Below are 24,951 nucleotides of genomic sequence, written 5' to 3' on the forward strand. Positions count from 1 at the left end.
AAAAGCAATGTTGCATGAGTGTCATCCCAATGCACCCCACAGCTGCATATTCTAGTGTGGGAACTGGCAATCAAATAGACCCTCCCTTCAGTCTGCCCTGAATGGGGCTCCTGATAACCAAGGCTTCTTCATTTTTGAGGGAACGTAATAGGCAAGGGTCAAACAAAGTTCATGCAACTTGTGGAGCTGTAAGTGAGATCGATGACTTAACTTTACCATGTTGCCCTTGCTTCTCAGATTCCTGGGCATTGTAGAGTGTAATTGACTATAAGGGTTGTCTGCGGTTCACACTGGCAACGCGCCAGCACAGACGTCAGCCTGACGCACTTCGGTTAGCATTTAGCGGCACATTCCCGTGTGTGGGAGGAAAGAGCGAGAGAGAAAGAAAGAGAGAGAAATTGAGAGAGAGCGGARGCTAGCCGGCTGCAAAGGACTGTAATTGCAGGTCCACACACTGTTATTATACTCTGGACCCTCAGTGCATTTGTTCACTGGAGAGATCTGCTGCTGCACAGTATTGCTAATCACAGGCTCAACACTCAAGTGGAGATAGATGTAATCAGGAGACTGGGAATTATTTTTCACCTTTATTTATACAGGTATGTCAATTACCTCAATTAAGACCAAATTCTGACTAACAATGATGACCTGTGCAGGTTGCAATGCGTATATGTATATTATAAGTTAGTTCTGAAGAATTCCTGAATTCACCATAGGGCCGAGGTACCTCTTGGTTGGTTCTGATCAGAGAATTGTTACACTTAGTGACCTGTCATGTTTCGTTTTTTTCTCTTCCCTTTATCCAACAGACACATCTTTGACATATGGCTGTCTGTCTGTCCCACKGAAGCCTTTRAACCCCATCCCGTTCCTCAGAGAGCAAACCARCAAGTTCCAAGCAACTGAAGTCACATCGCAACAAATTACATAAATAGAGGAGAGAGAAAAGAGTGAAATCGATTTGAGTCCCYTTGAAACGTCCTCTCGAAGCGACCACAGAATGGCGTGGTCACCTTCCCGGTCGGGGCCCTTAGTGGCCCTTGTGGCCCTCCTTTTCCTCGGTTTGACTTCCAGCATCCCGTCTGGCCCGGCCTCTGATACCTGCGCCACCCTGGAGCAGAGCCGCTTCTTCGGGCTGTTCTCTTCGACCGCCAACCTGCCCTCCACGCCGTGCTCCTGGACMCTGCAGAACCCAGACCCTCGCCGCTACACCGTCTACATGAAGATCACCAAGCCCACCGACTCCTGCCTGCCCCGCCAGGTCAAGACCTTCCAGTTCGACTCCTTCATCGAGACCTCTCGCACCTACCTGGGTATGGAGAGCTTTGATGAAGTCGTCMGATTGTGCGAYGCTTCAACRTCTGTMACCTACCTGGAGTCCAGCAAGCAGTTCCTGCAGCTMCGCAAGGTGGCRCCAAGACRCGGCCTGGAGATTGTGGAGGGAGAGAGCAGCGGTGAGTTCAAGGCCGAGTTCCTGGTGGTGGGCAAGAGGAACCCCAGTATGCCAGCCTGTCAGAAGCTGTGCCAGTGGCTGGAGAATTGTTTGTCCACCAGCACCCATCCCAACCCCTGCGGCATCATGAACACCCCCTGCCAGTGCTGGGAGACCCCCGTCAGGAAGCCCGGCGGCTGCTACCGTGGAGGCGTCTACCTGGAACAGTGCATCCCAACCCCCCGAGACATTGGACGTGACATTGTACGTGACATCGAAATCATAAGTGAGTAGAGTTACCACCACCTAACTGGCTTACTGTGTAATGCTCAATGTCCACGAATCCACTTGTCTGTTTTTGTTATCCCATCCAATAGAGTCTAGACTAGATCTCTGTCTGACTGATAGGAATCATGTTCCCTTGGAAGCACAGCCTCCCCATGCTGACTCAAACTAATCAACCCTCCCCCCCCCCGTTAATGATCTAAATTCTAGAGGTATAGAGAACGTGAGGTTCTGATGAAGATGTGYCCTTTGCTGCCCCAGTATCATAAGGCATAAATGAAGGGTGTTAGGAAGAGACTGTGTGCCTCCTTAAGGTCTAAGTGGTCAGATTGCTCCCACTGCACAGAGTGTTAGCTCGCCATTTTGTTTTCATGGAAGGCGGACATGTTTGCTGGCTCTTTGCTGGGGGATTGAGGGATGCAAAAGGCACACACACAGTGTACACAAAGCCCTCACAGTTAGCTGGCAYAGGAAATCGAAGCCAATCAGTTGCAGTAACCATAGCAACACGCCAGCCTTGCACACCGTGCTTTCCAGGGCGCTGGAAAGCAAACAATCATTTCAAATGAAAAACTTTTATCTAGTATGGTTTCTCACAAAGAGCTGTCCTTGTGCGTTTCTCCTTAGCTCCCTGACAGGCACAGTAACTGCCAGTTACATTTTTTTACATCGAAATCCTTGAGAACACTACCTGAAAAAACATTTACATTCTTACTGAACTGTAGCAATTTCTATATTTACATTTCTGAGCGGTAGGGCTTTTTAAGAAAGAGTTAAGCTCCATCCACATCTATATACCATCTTCAAGAAGGATGTCTCTGGACTTGTGTGTCATGCCAATGTGTCTCTTGTTTTTCTCTTCTGCAGAGGGCTGGAATGGGTGGGGCCGCTGGTCTGAGTGCAGTATGGAGTGCGGGGGTGGAGTCCAGGTGCGCAGCCGAGCCTGTCATCCAGAGGATAGTGTGTGTGAAGGCGTGGTCGAAGAGGGGCGGGCCTGCAACCCTCAGCCCTGCATTGGTGAGTCTACCTGTCAATCGAGCTGTCTCTCTGTTTTCTTGGAAGTCTGTAATGTCTAACCTACTGTCTGYCTTTGTGTTGATCTGTTTGGAAGCAGCTTGAGTTTCAGCTCACTAACCATCCTTTACCTCCACAGGTCAAGTGCGCAGCCGTAGCCAAGCCCTAGCTTCCATTGTTGGCCTGAAAAGAGAGAACGTTGATGTTGCTAGTACTGGAGTCGTGGCCCCTCAAACAGGTGAGACACACATTTTGGTGATAAAGGATAAAAAAATCAATTTTTGGATATAGTTGGAGAGGTGTTTACAATAGTATAATACATTTAAGAGACCGGTAGATCATTTGCTGTATGTCATGTACAGCTTAGCTCTACCATATAAGTCGTGTTACGGCTGCCAGACCTTTAGCGCTGACTCTTTGACCCCTGACTTTTTGTAGTGGACGCTGCTGCGGTTGCAGATGAGTGGTCCCCCTGGAGTGTGTGTTCAGTGAGCTGTGGAGAGGGCTGGCAGGCCCGCTCCCGTTTCTGTGTTACCTCCTCCTACAGCACCCAATGCACCGGCCCCCTCCGCGAGAACCGGCCCTGCAACAACACCATGGTCTGCCCCGGTAAGTGGTGGCTCATTTACCGGGGGCCGTGTTTGGGGTGGTGTTTAGGGTGTGTGTAAAAATCACAACTCCACCTAGTGGATAGCTCATGAAATGGTCCCCTCCTTGAACTCACCGTCAATATCCAAAGACCCTCCAACTCRGTTACCTATGAATAAATCATATTACTTTTGAGGGCAAAACCATCATGTAAAAAGGTATGTTTGGTGACATGGTCTGAATTTTTCCTCTTGTTTTCAGTTGATGGAGCTTGGGACGAGTGGTCCCCATGGAGCCTGTGCTCGTCCACCTGCGGCCGTGGTTACCGTGACCGCATCCGCACCTGCAAGCAGCCCCAGAACGGAGGAGAACCCTGCAAGGGACCCATCAAACAGACCAAGTTCTGCAACATCGCAGTCTGCCCAGGTTAGCCTTATTGCTTACTTAATTATGATATATGCCACTTAGCTGACTCTTTTATCCAAAGCAACTTACAACAGTGAGTGCATACATTTAAGTATATGTGAACCTAGCGGGAATTGAACTCACAACCCTAACTCAGCCACACAGGACCACTTACTCACTCATCTTAATGAGCATGTCTTTGTCAATGGGTTGGCTTYGTCACTGACCCCTGTGGGAAGAACTCTGACTGACTAAGATACGTTCACTTTCAAGGCTTTTCTCTTTCCTCCTTCCTCCTTCCTGACTTCCTACCCGTTCTAACTCTAAAATCCGTTAGTAATGGTGGTTATCGTGGGGAGTAAAGTGCAGGTTTGGCATCACATCTGACGTACTGTATCTGCAGAACAAATGCCTGCAGGGCTTAGTCATGGGCTATACAGGCAGTGAGTCATACACTCCTCATGGTCATCCTCACCACTCTCACTCTCTCACACACACACACACACACACACCGTGATACATGATACATACACACCGCCCACTGGCAGTGAATGGTTAGTCCTCTTCTCTCTCACCTGAATGTTTAGTCAGTCTGATACTTAGACGTTTTTTAACTATAATAACTATGGCTTTATATTTGCAATTCCGTTATTCACTTAGCCCGTAACTGATTTTCTGCCGTTCCTCAATACTACTCAGTTAATTCATTCTATCTGCCTGGCCATGTAGTTTCATACTGTGGACAGCAGATGGCAATATGCACCACCAAGAGATGACCGCTGTAAATGACTGTCATTACTTTGGGAAAATCACATTTCTAACACTGGACTTGGTAGTGAGAAAAAAAGGCTACTACTTCATCCATGTAGGCTGAAGGGATCCCTTAATGAGGTGAAACTCGGGGAGCGATGGAATCCGATGTCCTCCAGAGACTCCTAATTAGGCCTGCCATCCCGTGTTGGGAAACATTGACCGCTATCTTAAATGGCACCCTATTCCCTATATAGTGCACTACTTTTGACCAGAGCCCATAGGATAGCTATAGGGCTCTGGTCAAAAGTAGTGCACTATGTCGGGAATAAGGTGCCAGTTGAGACGCAACCATTCGAAAAATAGGCCCATCATCTTTCTTCCCATACGACACATAGTTGTAGGCGTATGTTGACCTCCAATGAGCGAGCAGACATTTTTCTCCCTTTAAATAGAGTACACTTGATGAGGCTCTCCAACGACTGGAGGGTTTTGTGTGTCGTTTGAGGAAGGCAATTGGTTGGGGAGGCATTTAGAGTTAGAGACACCTGCAGTGGTGCATGAAGGACAAACGAGAACAGAATTTGGGCTCTCACTGCTACTCGGTCTCAAAGTAGGACATGTTGAAATGTTAATATCATCTCTGTGCCATGATGATTACTGGCCCGAGGCTTGACGGTGTCMTAATTCTCCACCTCCCTCTCTGGTTCCCTCTAGTGGACGGTGCCTGGAACGAATGGTCCGGTTGGACCACCTGCTCCGCCTCTTGCTCCAATGGCACCAAGCAGAGGACACGTGAATGCAACGGACCGTCCTACGGAGGCTCGGAGTGCCGTGGTGACTGGCGCGAGACCAACAACTGCTTCCTGAAAGATTGCCCAGGTAGATAGCTAGCACCACCAAGTTTGTAATGGAGACCTCTTTTGTCATAATAACTTGTCAAGTACCCTGTTCCAGGCGTAGTCTACATGTAAAAGGCCAGTACTGGGTACTATGGCTACTGGTCAGTCTGTTGAAGGTCAGGGAATAACGTTTGTTTGTCTCTCTCTGTAGTTGATGGACGCTGGTTATCATGGAGCTCATGGGGAAGCTGCAGTAAGACCTGTGGGGGAGGAAGCCAGCAGAGRCAGAGGATGTGTGAAGGACCTTACTTTGGTGGGGAGCCTTGCCCTGGAGAGAGAGGAGAGCTGAGACGCTGCAACGAGAAAAGATGCCCAGGTCAGTGAGTCGAAACAACATGGCTGATGTGGGATGAAATCAAATTCAGTGGTTCAACACAAAACAAAAGTTTTCTAATACAACTTGACCAAAGACAACCAAGCAATACTTTGATTCAATGCAACCAAATATGCAACCAAGTCTCCTTCTCTTCTCTTCAGAACCCCATGAGATCTGTCAGGAGGAGACCGACGGTGATGTTGTGTGGAAGAGAACCCCAGCAGGAGATATGGCGGCCGTGACCTGCCCTACAGATTCAACAGGTTCAGTACATTAACACATGTTGCCCATTTTTCTGAAAATATACACATGTACTTCACATGTTTAAGTAATGTAATCATCCCTGTGTATGATCATGCTGACCTCCAGTACTCTGTCGTACACACAGGCTTGACCTTGCGCCGATGCACCCTTGGCGCTGTAGGCCTTGCTTATTGGGAGAATCCGACCTACATCAAGTGCATCTCCAAGGACTACCAGGATATTTCCACATTGGTAAGTTGACTAGACCAGAAAGGAGTGTCTGGAGATGTATCTTCCAACAACCCTGCTAGTTATGATCGTCTATTGTTGTCTCACACAATTAGTAGTCAATCCTTTAAACTCTGAAGATGCTGCCCTTAAAGTCATACTTTAAGATGGGGCTCACTACAATGATAGATACCTAATATGAAGATAGTTGAAAACACACCTCCACAACCTATGATTTCCCGGCAGTGTACTCAAGCTACGTTGTATCAAACTCAACTCTGGAACTCAAAGCGAGTTCCACTGCATTTTTTCATAGTTCCCCTCTAACCAGGGACTGATATAGACCTGGGACACCAGGTGCTTGCAATTAAATATCAGGTAGAACAGAAAACCAGCATGCTCCGGACCTCGTAGGGTAGGAGTTGAATGCTCTTGACCTAGAGTGTGACCTCTCCACTTACCCTCCCGTCCTATAGGCCCAGGATGGTGTTGATAAGGCTAAGAAGGGCTTGATGGCTGATGGGATTTCTGAGGTGATCTCCCGACTGAGGGCCACCTCTGATGAGGGGACCAAGTACAGCGGAGACCTACTGTCCATCATGGATGTCCTCAGGAACACCACTGAGATCTACAAAGGAGCTGGATACAGCCTGAGCAAYGCTGATGTGGAGGTCAGTCAGAGATACTGTGTTGCTTTTGAATGAAGCATTGAAAATAAAATGGCAATGTGTATTGTCACTCACACATGGTAAAGCTATTCCTTTTGCCATGTGTGTGCTCTGACACTCCTCCAGCAAAGTATGATTTGGGCTTTATTTGATCAAGTCTAACACTGTCGCTCATATCTCCTCTTCTGCAGAACTATGCCCAGACAATCAGCAACTTACTGAAGGAGGAACATCATGACMAATGGGAGGAGGCACAGCTGGTGAGTGACAAGTTCTGAGAGCAGTGGACTTACGCAACCTACTAATAGGTGTGAGTGGACGACTGTGTCACTGAGGAAAAAGAGTGGCGGAGAAAGTTTTTCTTCCTTTGTCAGGTTTGTGTGAGAGATGGAGTGGAGGAGGAAAGTGCGGTCTGTGTTGTAAGTGTGAGAGCGAATGGGGGGGGGGGGGGTGGGGGGGGGGTGGGGGGGGGGGGTGAGTGGTAACTGGTGGTACTCATTATCACTCCCCCACAAAAAACATTCAGTTCCCTACCATGGAAATAATAGACTCCATAGTAAAAACAGGACACTCAGAGAAAGAATGGGCAAAAATGTGAGAGTATTGATTAAGAAAGGAACAGAACGTGTCTCATTTCAATCCTCACCCCTTGACTTCCCTCACACCGCCCCATACTGAAGATGGTGTTAGGAGCATGTTTTTTCAATCGAATTAGGATAGCACACCACCGTACTCTCTGTCTCATGTGTGCCTCACAGGGACTATTACACATAGAGATAAGTAGAAATCCATGTGACTCGTTTTTAACATGTTATGCTCTGAATCAGATGAGCCTCTTGAGAATTGTAAAGAAGACTCTTGGCGTTTTATCTCWTTTGTCATGACATTTTGCTACATGTTGATTTTGTTACTTTGAACACCTGTTCAAGTTAACTTTGACCTCCAGCCTCATGGATAGGATTAGTCCGGGTATTATTGTAATAGATATTGTGTTCTCAATAGCCTACTTGGTTCGATAAAAGTAACGCATATATTAGTATGGAAAACTCAAGTCACAAATCAAAAGGCGCCACATTCAGGGAATAACCATTTGCTTGTCAAATTGGAGATKAACTGATTATGAATTAGCCGTGTGCCAGTTCGGAGCAGAGAGAAAGAGCAAGGCAGACAGGGAGAATCACAGCGCCCACTCTCCAATCTGTGCGTCTCCATACCAACCCACAGACCATGGTCGTTGTAAAGAAGGGACACATACACAGACACTGTACAATATGTATTACACAGATATACACACACCTTTCGCCCACATCGCTACAGTTCTGCGTCAGAGAGACGCAAGAGCTCTCCCTCCCRTCCACAGAGAACAGAGAGAGAAAGAGGAGAGTGAATCGAACAGCGAGAAAAAGAGGAGAGTGAATCAACAGCCTGCTTGCCTGATGCCCATATATGTCCCTCCGGAAGTTAGGAGGCTCCACAGTCGATGATAGTGCTTTTCACTGCTCAGGAACATTAGTATTGTGAAAGAATAAGATACAATATGAAAGGCATTACATATACAGTGCGGTATAAGGCCTATACGTCCATTGTTCCTCTTTATGCCCAGCATAGATAAGCAATGCTATGAAAAACAAATAGTGCAAAACCGCCATTGTAATAATGACGCAATTTCAACCGGAAAACAACAAGTTCTGGTTGTAAATTCGTTGTAACGACGTTCATTCAACCAACTTGAAACCATCCCTGGATGTTTCTGATTTTCCTTTATATAAATGTATGGTCTCCCCTCCTCTTTTCTTCCTTCTCGCTCCCTCCACTTATGTCTTCTCTAGATGGGCGCTAATGTCAAGGAGTTCTTGCAGCTCGTCGAGGACTTTGTGGACATGATCGGTATGCAGATGAAGGACTTCCAGGACATTTATGAAGTCACAGAGAATTTAGGTGAGCCCCCTAATTTTTCCTGGCAGCAGCTCTCCGCTCTTACATCCCACGGTGATTTGTCTTTACCTTTATCCGGCCACAGAGTGCATCGATCTTCATCATGTCACTGAAGAGAAGTTCTAGATTAACAAGGGAAAAAATGTATCTGTTATCACTGTGACATTTTGGCAGGCCCGTTAGTAGCTATCCATCTTCAAGATAGCACAAAACTATAGCAGCGGAAATATGTCAAATCAAATCAAATACAATTTTATTTGTCACATGCTTAGACAACAGGTGTTGGCTAATAGTGAAATGCTTACTTAGGGGTCCTTTTCCAACAAAGCAGAATTAAAGATTTTTWAAAAATKAAAAAAATKAAAAAGTGACACGAGGAATAAATATACAGTGAATAACTAATAAAAGAATGAGTAAAATAACATGGCTACATTTGGGAGCAGAAAATAACATGGCTGTCAACAGGGAGTACCAATACCGAGTCGATGAGCTAGATGCAAAGATACAAAGATAAACCCCATCCTGCATGTTACCAATTACGTGGGAGGAAGCTAGAATCAGATTGGGTTTCACATAAGCTCTCAGAGAAGGCACATACTGTCCAAACTGTAGAACTCACACTTATTACTTGCCATGCCGTCTTGACTATAGCAAAGCTGACATTCACAATCCCAGTTCACACAGGATTCAGCAGCAACTCCTCCAGACAGTTAAAGAAATGATGCGTGACGCATGAAACCGTAGCTGTCCTTGGCTCTTCACTTACCAGACCATAAGGGAGTCGCAGTGTCCTATACACACCATGTATTCCAGGGACACTCTTTGACGCAACACCTTCCATCTCTTTTACTCCTTTCCAGTGTTGAGCATCCATAAGCGCCCCACAGCCATGACAACCGACTTCACCTTCCCAGTGAAAGGATGGAGAGGCATGATGGACTGGGTCAGGACCTCAGAGGAGAAGATCACTGTCTCCCGCGACGCTCTGTCCATCGACCAGTCTGGTGAGAATGGCATRCATACTGTATTTAAATAGTGTACGTTCACAACCACCGATGCATACATTGTACAGATAGCCTACAGATACACATGCATGTATGTATTTGTATGAAGAAACCGATAGAAGACAGTAAAACAAACAATTCTACGGAGTCTCGAAACACCTTGAAGCTCTCGTCTGTTCTTGTTGACACCCACTATTTTCTTCTCTCCTAGTGAATAATAATAATAATTGTGTATTTTGTCTGTTACAGAGGGCACCACTGCATTTGTGACCGGGATCATTCTGTACAGAAACCTCAGCTCTATCCTATCCTTCCAAAGGTAAGACTTTCCTACTGAATGACTCATACTCTATACTAGCACACTTTCACAGTGCCCTCTTGATACACCTTGGGGAAGGTAGACTTTCCTCCATTGAAACCCGGCAGGCACGGGACTGATTTACAGGCATATAGTTACTCACTGTACAAACCCCATTAAAACCATTTTAGCATTCCCCTGAAGTATTCGCCATTGATTGCCAATTTATCCCGTCAAATACTGGAAATGCTCCAACAGCACATGACCAATACTGTGCTTTTGTTTGACCAAATGTCCTGTCTCTTCTCTCCTCAGTAACAGCAGCGTACTCAACTCTAAGGTAGTTACGGTTGTGGTCAAGCCCACCCCAGGTCTGCTCTCCACCCCAGTGGAAATCGAGTTCCCCCACCTCCATAATGTAAGTTCCCATTGGATACCCACCTAATGGCCCTTTAGAACTACAAGTCCCCTAAGGGTGTTGTTTTAAACAAGTAGCAGTACGTTAAGTCGCATGAATAAACCTGCAGCATTATGGTAATGGGAAGTGGACGTTTTTAGTGCAGTAGGTGAGGTTGGGGTGAAAGAAACGTTGGATGGTGGTTAGCGCCATGCTGTTGCGTCTCACGCGTGTGATAATAGATTGTCCAATTGGGCATCCCACKCATTTCCTTTTCCTTAGATCCTTACCCCGCCTTTTCTATTTTTTCCAGGACACCATCAATGAAACTTGCATCTCCTGGGATGAGAGTGAAACGTAAGTGGTGACTAATGTTGTTTACATCCCGTTTGTGTATTTCCATTCATAAATATCCATATTCTCATAATTCTGTCAACCCATTTGGTGATAGTTGATTATTCCAGAAAGCTCAAAGGCCATTCACTACTGCTTCTATCACTTGATATGAGCATTCGCCCTAGCTATATAAGTCACTGTGATGCAGTATTGTTGCAACTCTTGTAATTTCAATCATCTGGACAAGCAGGGACAGAGCATCAATAGACCATGTTGACGTGACCCATCTCTCTGGGCTTTAAGGGTAACAGCCGCTCTTATCCTCAGAGCCCCCTGTGACACCTTTCACTGATCAACAAGTCATCTGGATCCATCCATACCCCACTAACTAGACAGGGACACAACACAGAGGCAACATTTATGTCACGTTTAATTCCGAGTATAGCTAATCATCCAAAGACAATGGCAACTCTTCTTCTCCCATCTCTCCCGTGTCCATTTTGTCATTTTAGAGGTGAATAGAGGTTAACAGGAAGTGACACATGGACTTTTTAAAAGATGTTTAGATGCATTTTAATGCATCATGAATACCCCCCGCTGTTCAACTTACCCCCAGCTCTGGATCTATCACCGTGGGRCTTTGGGTGGATCCTAAATGGCACCCTATCCCCTATATCGCACACTACTTTTGACCAGAGCCCCATAGGGAATAGGTTGCCATTTTGGAGGCAGCCGTACTGTGCCCTCCTGAAGCACAGGTGGGCCATTTGCATTTAGATAGATTTGTACACTTGTGGAGCTCAGATAAGCACTGCAATGCATTCAGCTGAGGSCCCGTYCACATCYGCATCCCTTCCCTTCYCACCTGAGAAAAGCAGCCCRAGTCGAAAGAGAAGAWAAAAAGAGGAAGAGGWGAAARTGTAATTAACTCCTACACTTTCAGAAGGGAGGGGGGTAGGAGAAGGGAGGGGGATACGTGCCTCCAGCCAAATTAGTTTCATTTTAGGCAGCCGATGTGATTAATGCCTCGATGGAGGGAGGATAGGGGGAAATGGTAGAGAGGGAGAAGCCCTGGRTCAGAGTTTTGGGTCAAAGTTGACTTTGTGGAGCAGCACTTGTTTGGTTTTTAGGTAGGCTCACTGGGGAAATGCCATTATTCTACATGTCCATTCAAGCCCAACTGTCTATGCTATGCTATGCTATGCTATGCTACAGACACACAGATTGAGGCCAAGTGCTAAACTAGGCTATTCTAGGGTCAGTGTCCATCTCTCAGTGACATGCTATTAGTATTAGATATTAGACATTAGACTCATTCCAAGCTAACATGCTCTGTCCGATCCCTTTTCAAAGCTACACAGTCAGATATTACATAGTTACACAAACCATACCAAGGAGCAATGCCTAGTCTACCCTCCACGTCACCTCGCAACTTCTAACCCATCTGAGTGATCTGAGGAATCGAGCAGGCGAGCAGGCGTTAAACTGTACTGGCAGCAGAGCAAAGCCTCCTCTCCAAGTTGACTTTGCTGTTGACTGCAGTGACTACTGCTATTTCCTCATAGTCTCCCTGCGATGCTTGACAGTGTGTGGACTAATGTCTGGGTAGGGGGGCTGGCTGGTGGTGGTAATCACAGTCTTTTGCTCAGGCAGGCTCACCAGTTTGTGCCCAGGGCCACGGTTCAATGCCTCGCTGCCTTTCTCGCTCCCTTTTCTCTCCCCCCCCTGACACTCGCGTCATGTGAAACACTGCGAGGTGACAGCATCTGCTGCCGCACAGTGCAGCCAGATAACTTTATCCCCATGTGTCATAATAGGGACGATGTCCCAGAACTAAATGTAGCGCTCTACTGTATAATCACTCACTCATGATGAGGAAAAGGGAYTGTTGCTGTCTAAGATTGTTGATTACAATGTCTTTTAATGGTCATTGATGACAAGACTTTGCCCTTTGTCTCAATACCTACAACTGGATATTCTGGGATGAAAATCCATAGTGGCCATCTTAACTGAGAGTTAAAATGATACACAGTAGATATTCAAATGGTTTAGAGAATACCCTATGGCAGTCTTAGAGGTCATGCGGTGAWGTGATTCCCATGCCCACACCATAAGGCATGGTTTAGCAGAAGGGCACCAGTGAATTCCATCATATTTCTTATTTTACTCATACTTTTGAGAAAGGGTGCAAGAAAAAATGTATTCTCATGTACAACCTCCTCTTTCAGTATATTGACTATAGGCTTGTTGGGAATCACCAGTGTCCACCATCTCATATCTAATGCCTCTTGGGGAAGATGGTCAAGAATATAAATTAGACAGATTCTTGTTTATGTTTTTGGTAAAGTATTAGCAGCAATAGTGTTCATCCCATAGCACTTCATCCCAAGTGTTCATCCCATAGCAGGGCTGCCATTTCAGGTGTTAGAACTACAATTACACTCATAGTTAAACTGTTTTTCTTGTGAAAGCAACAGGTTAATTKCAATATMATTTCTGTGTAATAAGAMCTTAGATTTGGATAAAAACTCACACACATACCACATATCTTATCAATCACATATCAGATATRTGAATTCCTCTGCATTTCAAATTACCATGCAAAACTGRAAGACCTGTGATTTGCTATTACAAATATGCTGGGCATATTTTATGTGGTCTTATTATAGACTAGGCTACAATGACTTTTTTKGGGATGGATGGTTTATTTGAGACATTTCTCAGGTAATGTTTCCTCTCTCATAACCCGCTGTTCCCTTTCACTCTCGCCCTGTGCAGTTCTTCGCTGCTTGGATCTTGGTCTGCGCGTAGCTGCAGAGCGGTCGCCGTTGATTCTTTCAGAACCAAATGCGTGTGTGACAGGCTCTCCACCTTCGCCATTTTAGCGCGGCTGAACCCTGCTATGGTAAGTGTTGCGCTTATTTACCTTGTGTTTCTTCAATGTTAATGTTCGTTATGTGTGTGTGATGGAAGAATTAAATGTAAACGTAGGCGTTGTTTTTCGAATGGCTCGGTTTCGCGCTGCCAGCCTCCCCCTCTTTGTCTCTGTGCAGGTGCCATTGACCATAGATAGGTTTGATAGACTGGTGATTTTAATGGTCAGATAAAGAACTGTGCAACAAACATGTCGATATTCGATACGGAATGCCATTTCTATCAAAATAACGATCGATTAATGGTAGGCTAATAATAGCCCGAATCGTTACATTTTAATGATGGTTTTCAATTAGACTCATTGTCTTATTCAAATATGTGCAAWTAACATTCCCGTGTGTGCATTAATAATCGGAGACAATTCTGTGTCATTTTTATCAATTGAATGAAATTGATAAATTCATGTTTAAAAACATAAAACTAAATGGTTTCATTGTAACCTACAAATAGAGTAAATAGCTACAAGCGTCACTTGAAAAATCATATCAGAATTTGTTCTACATRTCAGAAATGTGTCTATTTTTCCATTTGATCAAGATTATTTATTCATGCTTTTTGGGTATTCAAATTCATAGGGGGTTGCATTGCATAGTTTTCACAGCATGCATTGACTTGGTGGAACATATACTTTGATTAGTGTATTCATCCTATCAATACGCAAAGAGCTCYATTGCGCAAAGGCAAAGTGTAATTTACCCCAGTTTAGATTGTGCCTCCATAGCGGTTCACTCTTTAGTTGCCCTGGTAACGACTTCTGCAGCGCAAGCTTGGTCTGTGTGATTTTTGCTAACTGAGATATTGAGGAAAAACACCCCCACCATGAACAAAACCACACTGACAATCAACAGATAGGACAGGCTATTACAATTCAGAGAAATGCATGTTTGTCTCAGATCGGTTTAATTGCACATAGGATTACCTTCCATTCCACTGCAAAGATCAGATACTAACCTGTAGTGGGCTCAGCAGAATCGATATACAGCATGTCTAAGCCTATACAAATGCGCAGTCACTCAGTCAGTATGCTTGGACTGCATGATTCTATTGCATCTTGCAAAAGATGCTGCCAATCTGAACATAAGAGGTGCAATCTGGCCTGAACATAAGAGATGCAATCTGGGCTTTGTTTGTCTCCAGACCTGTTGTCATCGATTTGTTTTGTCTCTGTTGCYCGGTCTGGAAAAGAGAAAGGCAGCTACAGCGCCCCCTGTGTTTGTGAGAAGACAACAAAACCAGCCACCCCTACCTGCCCCCCATAGTCGACGGCCAGCTGCGCCAATCATTTCGCCTGCCAATACCTCTGAATCCTCTATTACACCCCCCCTCCCATCCTCCTCCCTTCCACCCCATCCCTATGGGTCACATCAAGTCTCTCTGAAAAATGCCAACGACTCTGGCCAATGAGAAGCGGATGTCTGGTTGTGCATTGATGGTTCCACCCGCCCCACCATCCTTTGATGTGTGCTGTAGACATTTTCAGTACTGTCCCTCCGCCTGCCAGCTGTATGGGAGAGGAGAGAACAGCCAGACACTGCAGTGTTTCAGCTCTCATTTGATAAGGTCTGCTTCCTGGACCCTGCACCAATGAGAACGTGTCTTGGACACATGGTCAAAGAGGCAGGAGTGGCCCACCTAGTTAGTCAGTGAAGATAACCTTGTCCAATGGACCCCAATTAGAGCGGTGCGCACTGGGTAATCAACCCTTACCACAAATGAAAATGCACACTTAATAGGCACCATAAAGGACTTTTTTTTTTCTCCTGTCCTGATTTTAGGTTTAGGAGAAAATGGGAACATTGGGATTCCTTCAAGGGCAAAAGCAAGACATGGCTCATGTTTAGATCAAACGCGCTGAATTACAGTTTCACTCAGTAGCCCATGGCGAAAGGCAGYATCAACCCAGATAGACAGACATATAGGGAGGGAGGCAGTGAAGCTAGCATACTGCTGCCACAGTTCTTTTTCTCCCTGGCATTAGCAAATGGCAGTTCAGCTCACCCCTCCGCTATCTGCCATCTGGTTTGGGAGCCTCTGATGTAGTTGGATCGATTTCTAAACAAATTTGCTGTGCTAATTTAGTATTTGGCTGCCGTAGGCCCGGGTTTGCCAGCTGTGCTGTGATATGAGGTATGTCCACGCAGAGAGCAGCGAGCGATATAGACAGCCCTCCAAGGCACCGCATTCATCCCCATTTTAGCCTCTCGGACATTATCTGCAATGCCAAAGCGATGTGGCTCTTGTGGTATTTCCTATGCTACAGACACAACATTTTGATGGGTTTATCATACAAATCCAATGGAGGGCGTAGCCAATTTCATTTTCCTCGCACCTCAGGTTTATCACATTTGAAGCGTTCTTTTGCTTTTGTTTTTCTTCCTCTGCATTTAGCTCGCTCCTTAGCCTTTCCCACCTCTTTATAAGTGCCACAATTCCCAACCCCTATCCAAATGTCTAATTAGATTCTTCGCMTATGAAGGCTTCCACATTCGGGCGCCTGAACATGATTTGTCCGTGTCTCATTTGCACCACAGTGACGCGGGTTAATCTATGGTGTTAAATGAACTCAACCCCTCCAAAGTCTATCAAAGCACGGGGACGAAGCCCCCAGCCAATTAGCTGGTGGGAGTGGGTGGGGGGCAATGGGTCCCTCTCATCAGTATTGATGCCCTCGTAGCCCCACAGGTCAGTCAGCATCAGGGCTAACAGGGTGCGCGACATCCTCTCCCGTGTGCCCGCTGCTAAGGGTTCAGTGTGCCAGGTCTGAGACACAGGCGGGCACTAGTAGGGCACTAAGCTGCTGTCAGAGGCGTGGGAGGTGATAACCTGTCCACTCCTACAGGGAGGGGTAACAAGACACTGGGCACACACACACACAGACACACAGACACACACACACACACACAGACACAGTAAAAATCCCCTCAAAGAAAGGCACCGCGGCGTTTACATCTATGCAGATATCAGCTTGTAAGGATGGCTGGTGATACGTAGAAGCTGAATCGCCCGGGATAGTTCTCCCTCTCTTTCTCTCTCTCTCTCTCTCTTTCTCGCTCACCCTCTGCTTAGTAGTGGGAGATATATGTTCTGTATCCTCCATGCCTCGTTTGCTGGTTCAAAAGCTCAATGGGRAAACGCAGTGACCTCGGGCCGAGTCTTTGGCTCGCCGCTCCATCTTTCTGACACGTTCACCTTGGGGTCACCTTGCCTTAGCCGTGGCCTAATTGTGCCATTCAGCTGTCTGCCCACAGGGAGCCGTCTGCTGTTGCAGATAGCGCAGCAGAGAGTAGACTCACTGCCTGTGTGTGTGAGTGTGTGCGTGTGCATGTGTGTGTGTGTTTTCATGTGTTAGCCTTTTTCATGTGTGTGTGTTTGCTGGTGTGCAGCGTAGTAAGGGAATGTATTGTGTTGTCTTGTCTCCTCTCTACAGAACATGGATAAGAATCTGCTTCCCTCTGTGACGCTCATCGTAGGCTGTGGGGTCTCCTCTCTCACCCTACTGCTCCTCATCATCATCTATGTCTCCGTCTGGAAGTAAGTGCCCCCTGGAAGCAAAACCACTATTGCAAATTTCATATGTCTTTGTGTGCGCAACACGCTTTGTCTTCCCCACCGTCCTCACTCTCTCCATTTTGTCCTCCAGGTATATCCGCTCGGAGCGCTCAGTGATCCTCATCAACTTCTGCCTCTCCATTATCTGCTCCAATGCCCTCATTCTGGTTGGACAAACCCAGGCTCGCCCAAACAAAGTATGGTACAATTCTACCAATCCCCTCTCTTCTTTTTCTTCTTCTCTATGGCTTGACCTTCTCTATGCATTTGACCTTCTCTATGTATTTGACCTTCTCTATGCATTTCACCGTCTCGTGTATTTGACCTTCTCTATGGCTTTGACCTTCTCTATGGCTTGACCTTCTCTATGGATTTGACCTTCTATATGGCTTTGTTTTCTCTGGCGTTGATCTTCTCGGTGGCTTTGACCTTCTCTATGGCTTTGACCTTCTCTATGGCTTTGACTTCCTATGGCTTGACCTTCTCTATGGCTTGAGACCTTGGAGATTAACCGCACCACTGACACCGTTTTTCTCTCACTCTCTTTCTCTCTTTCCCTCCTTCCTTTAGGTGGTGTGTGGATGGTGGCCGCCCTCCTTCACTTCTTCTTCCTCTCATCTTTCTGCTGGGTGCTGACGGAAGCATGGCAGTCCTACATGGCTGTCACGGGCCGTCTGCGCAACCGCATCATCCGCAAGCGTTTCCTCTGCTTGGGCTGGGGTACGTAACCCTAATAAATGGTTTTCTGTCTGTCTGTCACTGTGTCTGTATTTCTGTCCATAGAAATATAATTGCTAGAATGGGCATCCCCATTCAAAGTGTAAATAAAGTAATCATTTGTTTATGACTCTGTTACTGTGTCTATGTGTCTGTCTTTCCTCTTCCAAACATCTTTGGACATTCTAGCTGTATGTTTCCCTGTATTTCTGCCATTTATTTATTGTTCAATCCTAACTCTGTTCCTTCTCTCCCCCTCTCTCTTATAGGACTCCCTGCTCTGGTGGTGGCTGTGTCTGTTGGATTTACCAAGGCTAAGGGATATGGCACCGTCAACTAGTAAGTTGAACCTAAATCGGTTTCTTCCTCCCCACCTCTCTCTATCTCTTTCTTCCCCCGCTCTCTTTCTCTCTAACTCCCTTTCTCCAGCTCATGTAATAATTGCTCTTGTTCTGTCTGTTCCCTGTAGCTGCTGGCTCTCTCTGGAGGGTGGACTCCTCTACTCGTTCGTTGGACCCGCTGCTGCTGTTGTTCTGGTATATATCCCTGTATATCTCAAATTATTTTGAAATGCATAAAAATACTTATTAATGAATGCTTTACCATACATTCTCTTATGACATATAGTAGTTAAACCAATTTCTAACCATTGCTAACCATATTGTTAACCATAGTTAAACCCATTGCTCACTACAATTGTCTCACTCATCATGTCTTTAACGTCTTTTGAACAGGTGAACATGGTAATTGGCATCCTGGTCTTCAACAAGCTGGTGTCCAAGGACGGCATCACCGATGTCAAACTGAAGGAGCGAGCGGGAGCGTCACTGTGGAGCTCCTGTGTGATCCTGCCCCTGCTGGCCCTCACCTGGATGTCCGCTGTCCTGGCCATGACCGACCGCCGCTCCGCTCTCTTCCAGATCCTCTTCGCGGTCTTTGACTCCCTGGAAGGGTTCATAATCGTCATGGTGCACTGCATCCTGCGCAGAGAGGCAAGCGCAACGTTTTCACCTCGGACGTTATTTTCCTACGTTTTTGTTTTGTATTCGAAGGTTGTTTCRGAATGTAGCTGACTATTTGGTCATTTCGCCACTATTTTAATAGGTTCAAGATGCAGTGAAATGCAGAGTTGTTGACCGTAAGGACGATGGCAATGGAGATTCTGGCAGTTCCCTCCAAAATAGCCACCACACCCAGCTCATGGTGAGTGTCTTTGCTTATGCTTATAATGTCGGARTAACATCGTTGTGAATGACTGAAACTTGTGTCTTCAATGTGAAAGTGTTGTGTAAATACACTTTCGATCAGTACTAATGGAACCATCTCTTTGTATTTTGTTTTGCAGTCTGATTTCGAAAAGGACGCTGACTCCAACAGACCCGGTGAGCCTCTTTCCTTTTATTACTCTCCTAACCATTTTCCCATTCACTCACTTAAATGCCCTTTCATTCGTTGAGGTCATTTGTTTTGTCCATTTTAGAACGAAGATATTTTAGAGGCATGCTGCTACTTAAGGGAAACATCTCAGCACTTTGATTACTTCTAAATCTRTTATTTACGTTTGACCATCCTTTCAATCGATGTGAATCAACAGACATGTCCAGCATATTTGTACTGTCAATGCACTCTCTTACCTATTTGCCCCGACCCCTCCTCTCTATTCCAGGTGGCATGAACTCCTCCTGTGAGGAGAAGATGCCCCTCCCACCTCAGCTRCCCCTCCCCATGAGCTCCAACTTCCACACCCTGCCCTCCCACACCACCAAGGCCCACATGCAGGCCGTGCCCGAGTACTCCAGCCACACCCTCACCCTGAAGAGGGAGAAGAGCAGGCTGCATGGYGGCATGGACCCGTCCTCCTGCGGGAAACCCGTCTACGTGTGCGAAGGCGAGCTCTTCCAGCAGCTGGACGCCAACCTGGCGCGTGGCCAGGCGGAGGGGAGCTGCCCCGACGGTAGCGGCTATTTGCTCCTGCCCAACACCACCTCCACTCTTCGCAAGGCCAAAGAGGACCCGTCCAAGTACAACATCAGCGTGGAGCAGCTTCCACAGACCAGGCTGGTTCATCTCAGTGGGCCCTTCGCTGAGCCCCAGGCCGCCTTCGGACTCAAGACSCTACCGTCCGACCGGGTCAGCGTGTCCTACTCGGAGAGGGACTCTCCCGTCCAGAACATCCACAACATGTCCAGCGAGTCTCACATCACCCACAGCAGCCTGGGAGACACCTTCGACTCTCTGAACTCCATGATGTCCAAGAGCGAGACCATCTCCACACTGTCCATGAGCTCCCTGGAGAGACAGAAGTCCCGTTACGCTGAATTAGATTTCGAGGTATGTATCAATATGTAACCAAGACAACGTTGTTATATAACAAATACTGTATTATCATGTTAATAGCACATCTGTAAACTTGTAATAAAAATGTAATAACTTCAAAGAGCTGAATGAATGTAAGCAATCTCAAGTGYATATTTGTATATTAACCAATAATATGGATAGAATTAATCAGTAGGAAATTACATTTGTCTAAAATGGGGTCATTTTGTGCCATTTGCTGACCTACTATTCTTATTCCCATGTGTCCTGTAGAAGATCATGCACACAAGGAAACGTCACCAAAACATGTTCCAGGACCTCAACAGGAAATTACATCACGCTGAGAAACAAGACAGAGAGTCCCCTGCTTCAGACAGCAAGGTAAAATAATCCTATAGAAATCTATTTTACAGTGTACATACAGATTCACATACAGTTATTTTGTCTTTTTGTTTAAATACCGCAGAAAATAAACGGGTAGTGCTAGGCTAGACAACATTAATAGAGAATGAGAGAGACCATTCCAAGCAATGCGACATCTTCAATCATCTTTGTCGTACAGACATGCTGAGTCTTTATTTACATCAGAGTATTGTTCTGGAAGAAAACTTGACCTCAGCAAACCATATTGACCTCAGCTGTTTTTGAAATTGCATTTAACAGTCTTTTAAGAATGTTTAAATAATTATGTTTTTTTTTTTCATTCTTCCTAACAGTCTGTGAGATGGAGCGTGTCCTCTGGAGGAAGTGACAAAACAAACCACAGCGTGAGTCCTATTACCCATATTGGTCTAACTGACTGAATRTGCCTTTTAAGGCATTTTAAATAGGGCATACTCAGCATTGCAATGCTCCACTAGCCCCCCAGTATTAGAGGAACAGTTTGTCCACATTACACAATTATATTATGATTTTTAAGTTACCTTAAAGGTAGTTAATGGCGAGTCGATTGACAGCTGTTTGGATTAAACAAGGAAGACTACAATGACTGACCATTGATCTGCCTATCAACCAAATTCACAATTTTCATTACAATATAGGTCCAGCTTTATTTCATTGAACTATCCCGAATCCAATTTGGGTCTATTGATGATACCAATACTCATGGCCTTTATGTTCACCTCTTCAGGACAAGCAGCTGCCACAGGTGGAGAGACCCTGGGAAGGTGTCCAGAGGACCCAGCACTCGCCCCCTGCCTGGGTGCGGAAGGACCTGGAGCCCCTGGCCGCGTCGCCCCTGCATATGCAGCAGGTGGAGTGGGAGAAGGCTGGTGCCACCATCCCAATGGTCAGCCAAGACATCATCGACCTGCAGACGGAGGTCTGAGAGGAGGAGCCTGAGATTGTTCCTTATAATTCAACCTCAGTCACCTATYCTATTGGTTGGGGGGAGAAGAAGAGCCATGGATCCACGTGGATAGAGTAGAGGAAGCCAATAATGAACAAGTGAAGAGAGGAGGTGGAAGAGAGAGCTGAGAGAGTGCTGAACCCAGAATCCATGTCTTCGAACCCTTAGAAAGAGAAAGATGGAGRGATGGAAGGAGGGAGGCTACTGTGTTGTGCTGTAGGGATTTTGTTTTCCAGCAGGGACTTGATAATGAGCAACATTAGAGAAGCGCTGTGATTCTGACCTGCAGTTAGTGTCAGTTAGTGATGGATGGTTCCATGATTCCAAGGACTGGTTCTGGTTCTGTTCGCAGCCCGACCACTGAGAGGTTTCTTACCGACTGGGCTCAGGAGAGGTGTGGTCGACATGGTTAAAATGCAGTCAACATGCCCCTTTGACTCGTTTTAAAACGCCGGGTCTCACTTTACCCGGGAGCTCCAACCAAACCTAACATTTGTACGCTTGTGTTTGCGGCCAAGGCATCTTCCAAGTTAGCTAGGACAAAGGCAAGAGGAGCGGTCTGGACTCCCTTCAGACTTGGTCTGACTCAACGCGGTGGTTTATCAATCAAAGCTTGATCATGCTTACAGAGCTGAGAATTCTTCTTCTTCTTATTGTTATTATTATCATTATCATGTTGTTATAGTATTATGATTATCATTCTTATTCTTATTATTATTGTTATTATTATCATTATCATGTTGTTATATTATTATGATTATGATTATTATCTGTATTATGTTTTATTGTTTTAGCATCGATTTGAGTTTATCTTACTACTGGTGAATTTACAGTTTTTTGCACTGTACTTGATCTATCATTAGGCTCAAATATTTGATTTGAATTGGAAACCCAAAAGGACTGCAAAGCGTTGGGCCAGCCAGCGTGGTGGTGGGAACACAACCCTGGTTCTGCCAGCATYCTGCCTCCGCAGCACATGACAGRCACCTGGAAGAACAACGAGCTCTTTTTACAGGAATAGCAGTACATTCTGGGAACTGCTGGGCGGCATCATCAGGAAGTGCCGGACAAAGACCATTCGATTCCCACCACTCCTCCTCAGCTGGTGGCAGAATGCAGGCTCCTCCGGTTCATCATAAACAAGAGCCCCACCATTAGATCTCGTTTCCATCCTGCTACGCACGCAGCCTTGCAGAAAGAACCCCAGGACTCGAAGCTGTCAGGCACTTGCCAACGACATGACTTCACTTCCGCAGTGCCAGCTACTAAAGACTTCAACACAACATCTTTGTGTTTTTAAAACCATCAGTGTGAAACTAGTGCAATATGATGGGTGCTTGATGCTCAAGCAGGACTGATATCAGGATTATAAGGCCGATTTTTCTTAAGACGTTTCAATACTCTTTTATAACGTGTTCCTCCTATTTACAGAGCATATAGATACTTTATTGTATAACAAATCTGTATTAGGTAATGAAACTCATTCATTCAAAAGAGGTTTGGTTGTGTTCCRAGTGGAAGTGTAAGACTACAAATTATTTGGAGGTCTATGATTGGTAGATTATTGTAATTCTAAAAAACAGATGTTATATAGAATTAATAATAGCCTATAAGAATATATCTAAAAACTGTGCTTCAGGATAACTGTTTTGACTCCATACCTCACAGTGGAGTAACTGAACCTCATGTCTTCTGTAATAGTGTTTTGGATCATCTTGTCATATTACCCTACAGTATGTGCCCAAAATCGTTCCTGTCTGTCCCCTATTTCTTCCTTCCTAGCCATAGCGCCCAATACATACCCCCCGAGTTACTTGTATCAAATACCCATTTGTATCTACACTTCCCCTTCGTTTTTTTTTGTTAGAATACAACTTTTTAGGTTTCTCTTGTTGTAAATGTACAGTTTTCAGAGCACAAGATGAATGTGATTTTTGTTCTAATAAAATTAAAATATATCTATATGAGCTGTCCTTGTTACTACCTGAAATGATGTTGGCAATGGCACGGTCTTAATTATTTACCAGGATAAATGGAGCTGGATCTGACACTCCACAACCCTTAACCTGTACTGTACATTCACTCACCCCTACAACAGCAGGGTGATATGGACAAAAATACATGTTATGATATGTTGACTGAATTATCATATCGATTAATAGAATGATACACATCCCAGCTCTAACCCCTACTACCAAATAGTTCAACTCTATATCTCATTTGTATATGATATTTGGAAGGTTATGGAAGTTTTTTAGTTAACCACAAAACCAACACACCATTTGGTCATACTATTTATATCACAGGGCCATCATCCACCATGTTCTGTGACGGCGCTTCAAGCTGAAGTAGAGCTGAGCTTCATTGTAACTGATGTGGTACTACTACATACGCCAAGTACCAGCTCAAGTAATATTCTAGAAATAGGACAATAGTGGAATAAGTTCGAAAGGGAACTAAATAGAATGGATGCCGATTTCGTTTTGTCCCATAGCTTTTATAATCATTTGGGTCCCTAAATATAGAACCAAGTCCCAGGTAAAAAGGAAATCTACAAGATGATAAAAGTGTGCCGCTCCATAGTTCTATTTTCATAGGAGAAGAAAGCTTTGTGCCAAGTTGATGTGACCCATTCCAGAAATRTGAAAATCAACACAGAGAAGCTCTACATTATTATGCGGGAGAAGCCAAAATAGCATATGGACCTTTTTCAAAAATACAGCCCATCTCCAACAACCCAAATTGACTTTCCAGTTTACCTAAGTATTGTTGTTTGATATCTGAATTCYTGAATTCTGAGTTCATGAATTTTAATTGAACACATCTAATTCTGCATARGACCGAATAGATTTGCATTATCCGCACTGCTCATTTTCACGAGGTCATCTGGAGAGCAAGCGTAGCTGGTTTGGTTGAGAGCTCTCTGCTTTAGGGGCCCTGTTCCGCTGACGGAATTAAAGACGAAAGCCATTTGCCATTTGAAACAGGGTCTTCTGATATTGCGACCCTCTTAAAGTAATAGGCATTCAGCCATGCAWATGAGCAATTTGTTTYGGTGTWAGGACAGGAATCAGGACCGGAACCCCCTGCCTTAAGGCAACACCTGTGTCACRCCCTGACCTTAGMGAGCCTTTTTATTTCTCTATTTGGTTAGGTCAGGGTGTGATTAGGGTGGGCATTCTAGGTTTTCTGTTTCTATGTTGGTGTGTTTGATTCCCAATCGGAGGCAGCTGTCTATCGTTGTCTCTGATTGGGAATCAGATATAAGTTGTTAGTTTCCGTTTGG

The 24,951-nt window shown here is 45.4% G+C and overlaps 1 protein-coding gene across 1 annotated transcript; it reads left to right on the plus strand.

Annotated features, from left to right (window-relative positions):
• The first annotated feature begins 1,000 nt into the window (after positions 1-1,000).
• LOC111954867 (adhesion G protein-coupled receptor B1-like) lies at positions 1,001-23,608 on the plus strand. Its single transcript, XM_070436109.1, has 29 exons — positions 1,001-1,718; positions 2,585-2,734; positions 2,871-2,969; positions 3,170-3,340; positions 3,581-3,745; positions 5,192-5,356; positions 5,528-5,692; positions 5,854-5,955; positions 6,081-6,187; positions 6,640-6,834; positions 7,023-7,091; positions 8,661-8,769; positions 9,627-9,770; positions 10,020-10,089; positions 10,384-10,486; positions 10,779-10,822; positions 13,580-13,706; positions 17,163-17,266; positions 17,376-17,494; positions 17,867-18,004; positions 18,271-18,340; positions 18,471-18,537; positions 18,736-18,993; positions 19,106-19,204; positions 19,347-19,383; positions 19,668-20,332; positions 20,591-20,698; positions 21,034-21,084; positions 21,447-23,608. The coding sequence occupies exons 1-29, from the start codon at positions 1,001-1,003 to the stop codon at positions 21,642-21,644; spliced, it is 4,617 nt and encodes a 1,538-aa protein (XP_070292210.1). The 3' UTR covers positions 21,645-23,608.
• Positions 23,609-24,951: the final 1,343 nt, after the last annotated feature.

Source organism: Salvelinus sp. IW2-2015, linkage group LG30 (assembly GCF_002910315.2).
Source record: "Salvelinus sp. IW2-2015 linkage group LG30, ASM291031v2, whole genome shotgun sequence".
Lineage (NCBI taxonomy): Eukaryota > Metazoa > Chordata > Actinopteri > Salmoniformes > Salmonidae > Salvelinus > Salvelinus sp. IW2-2015.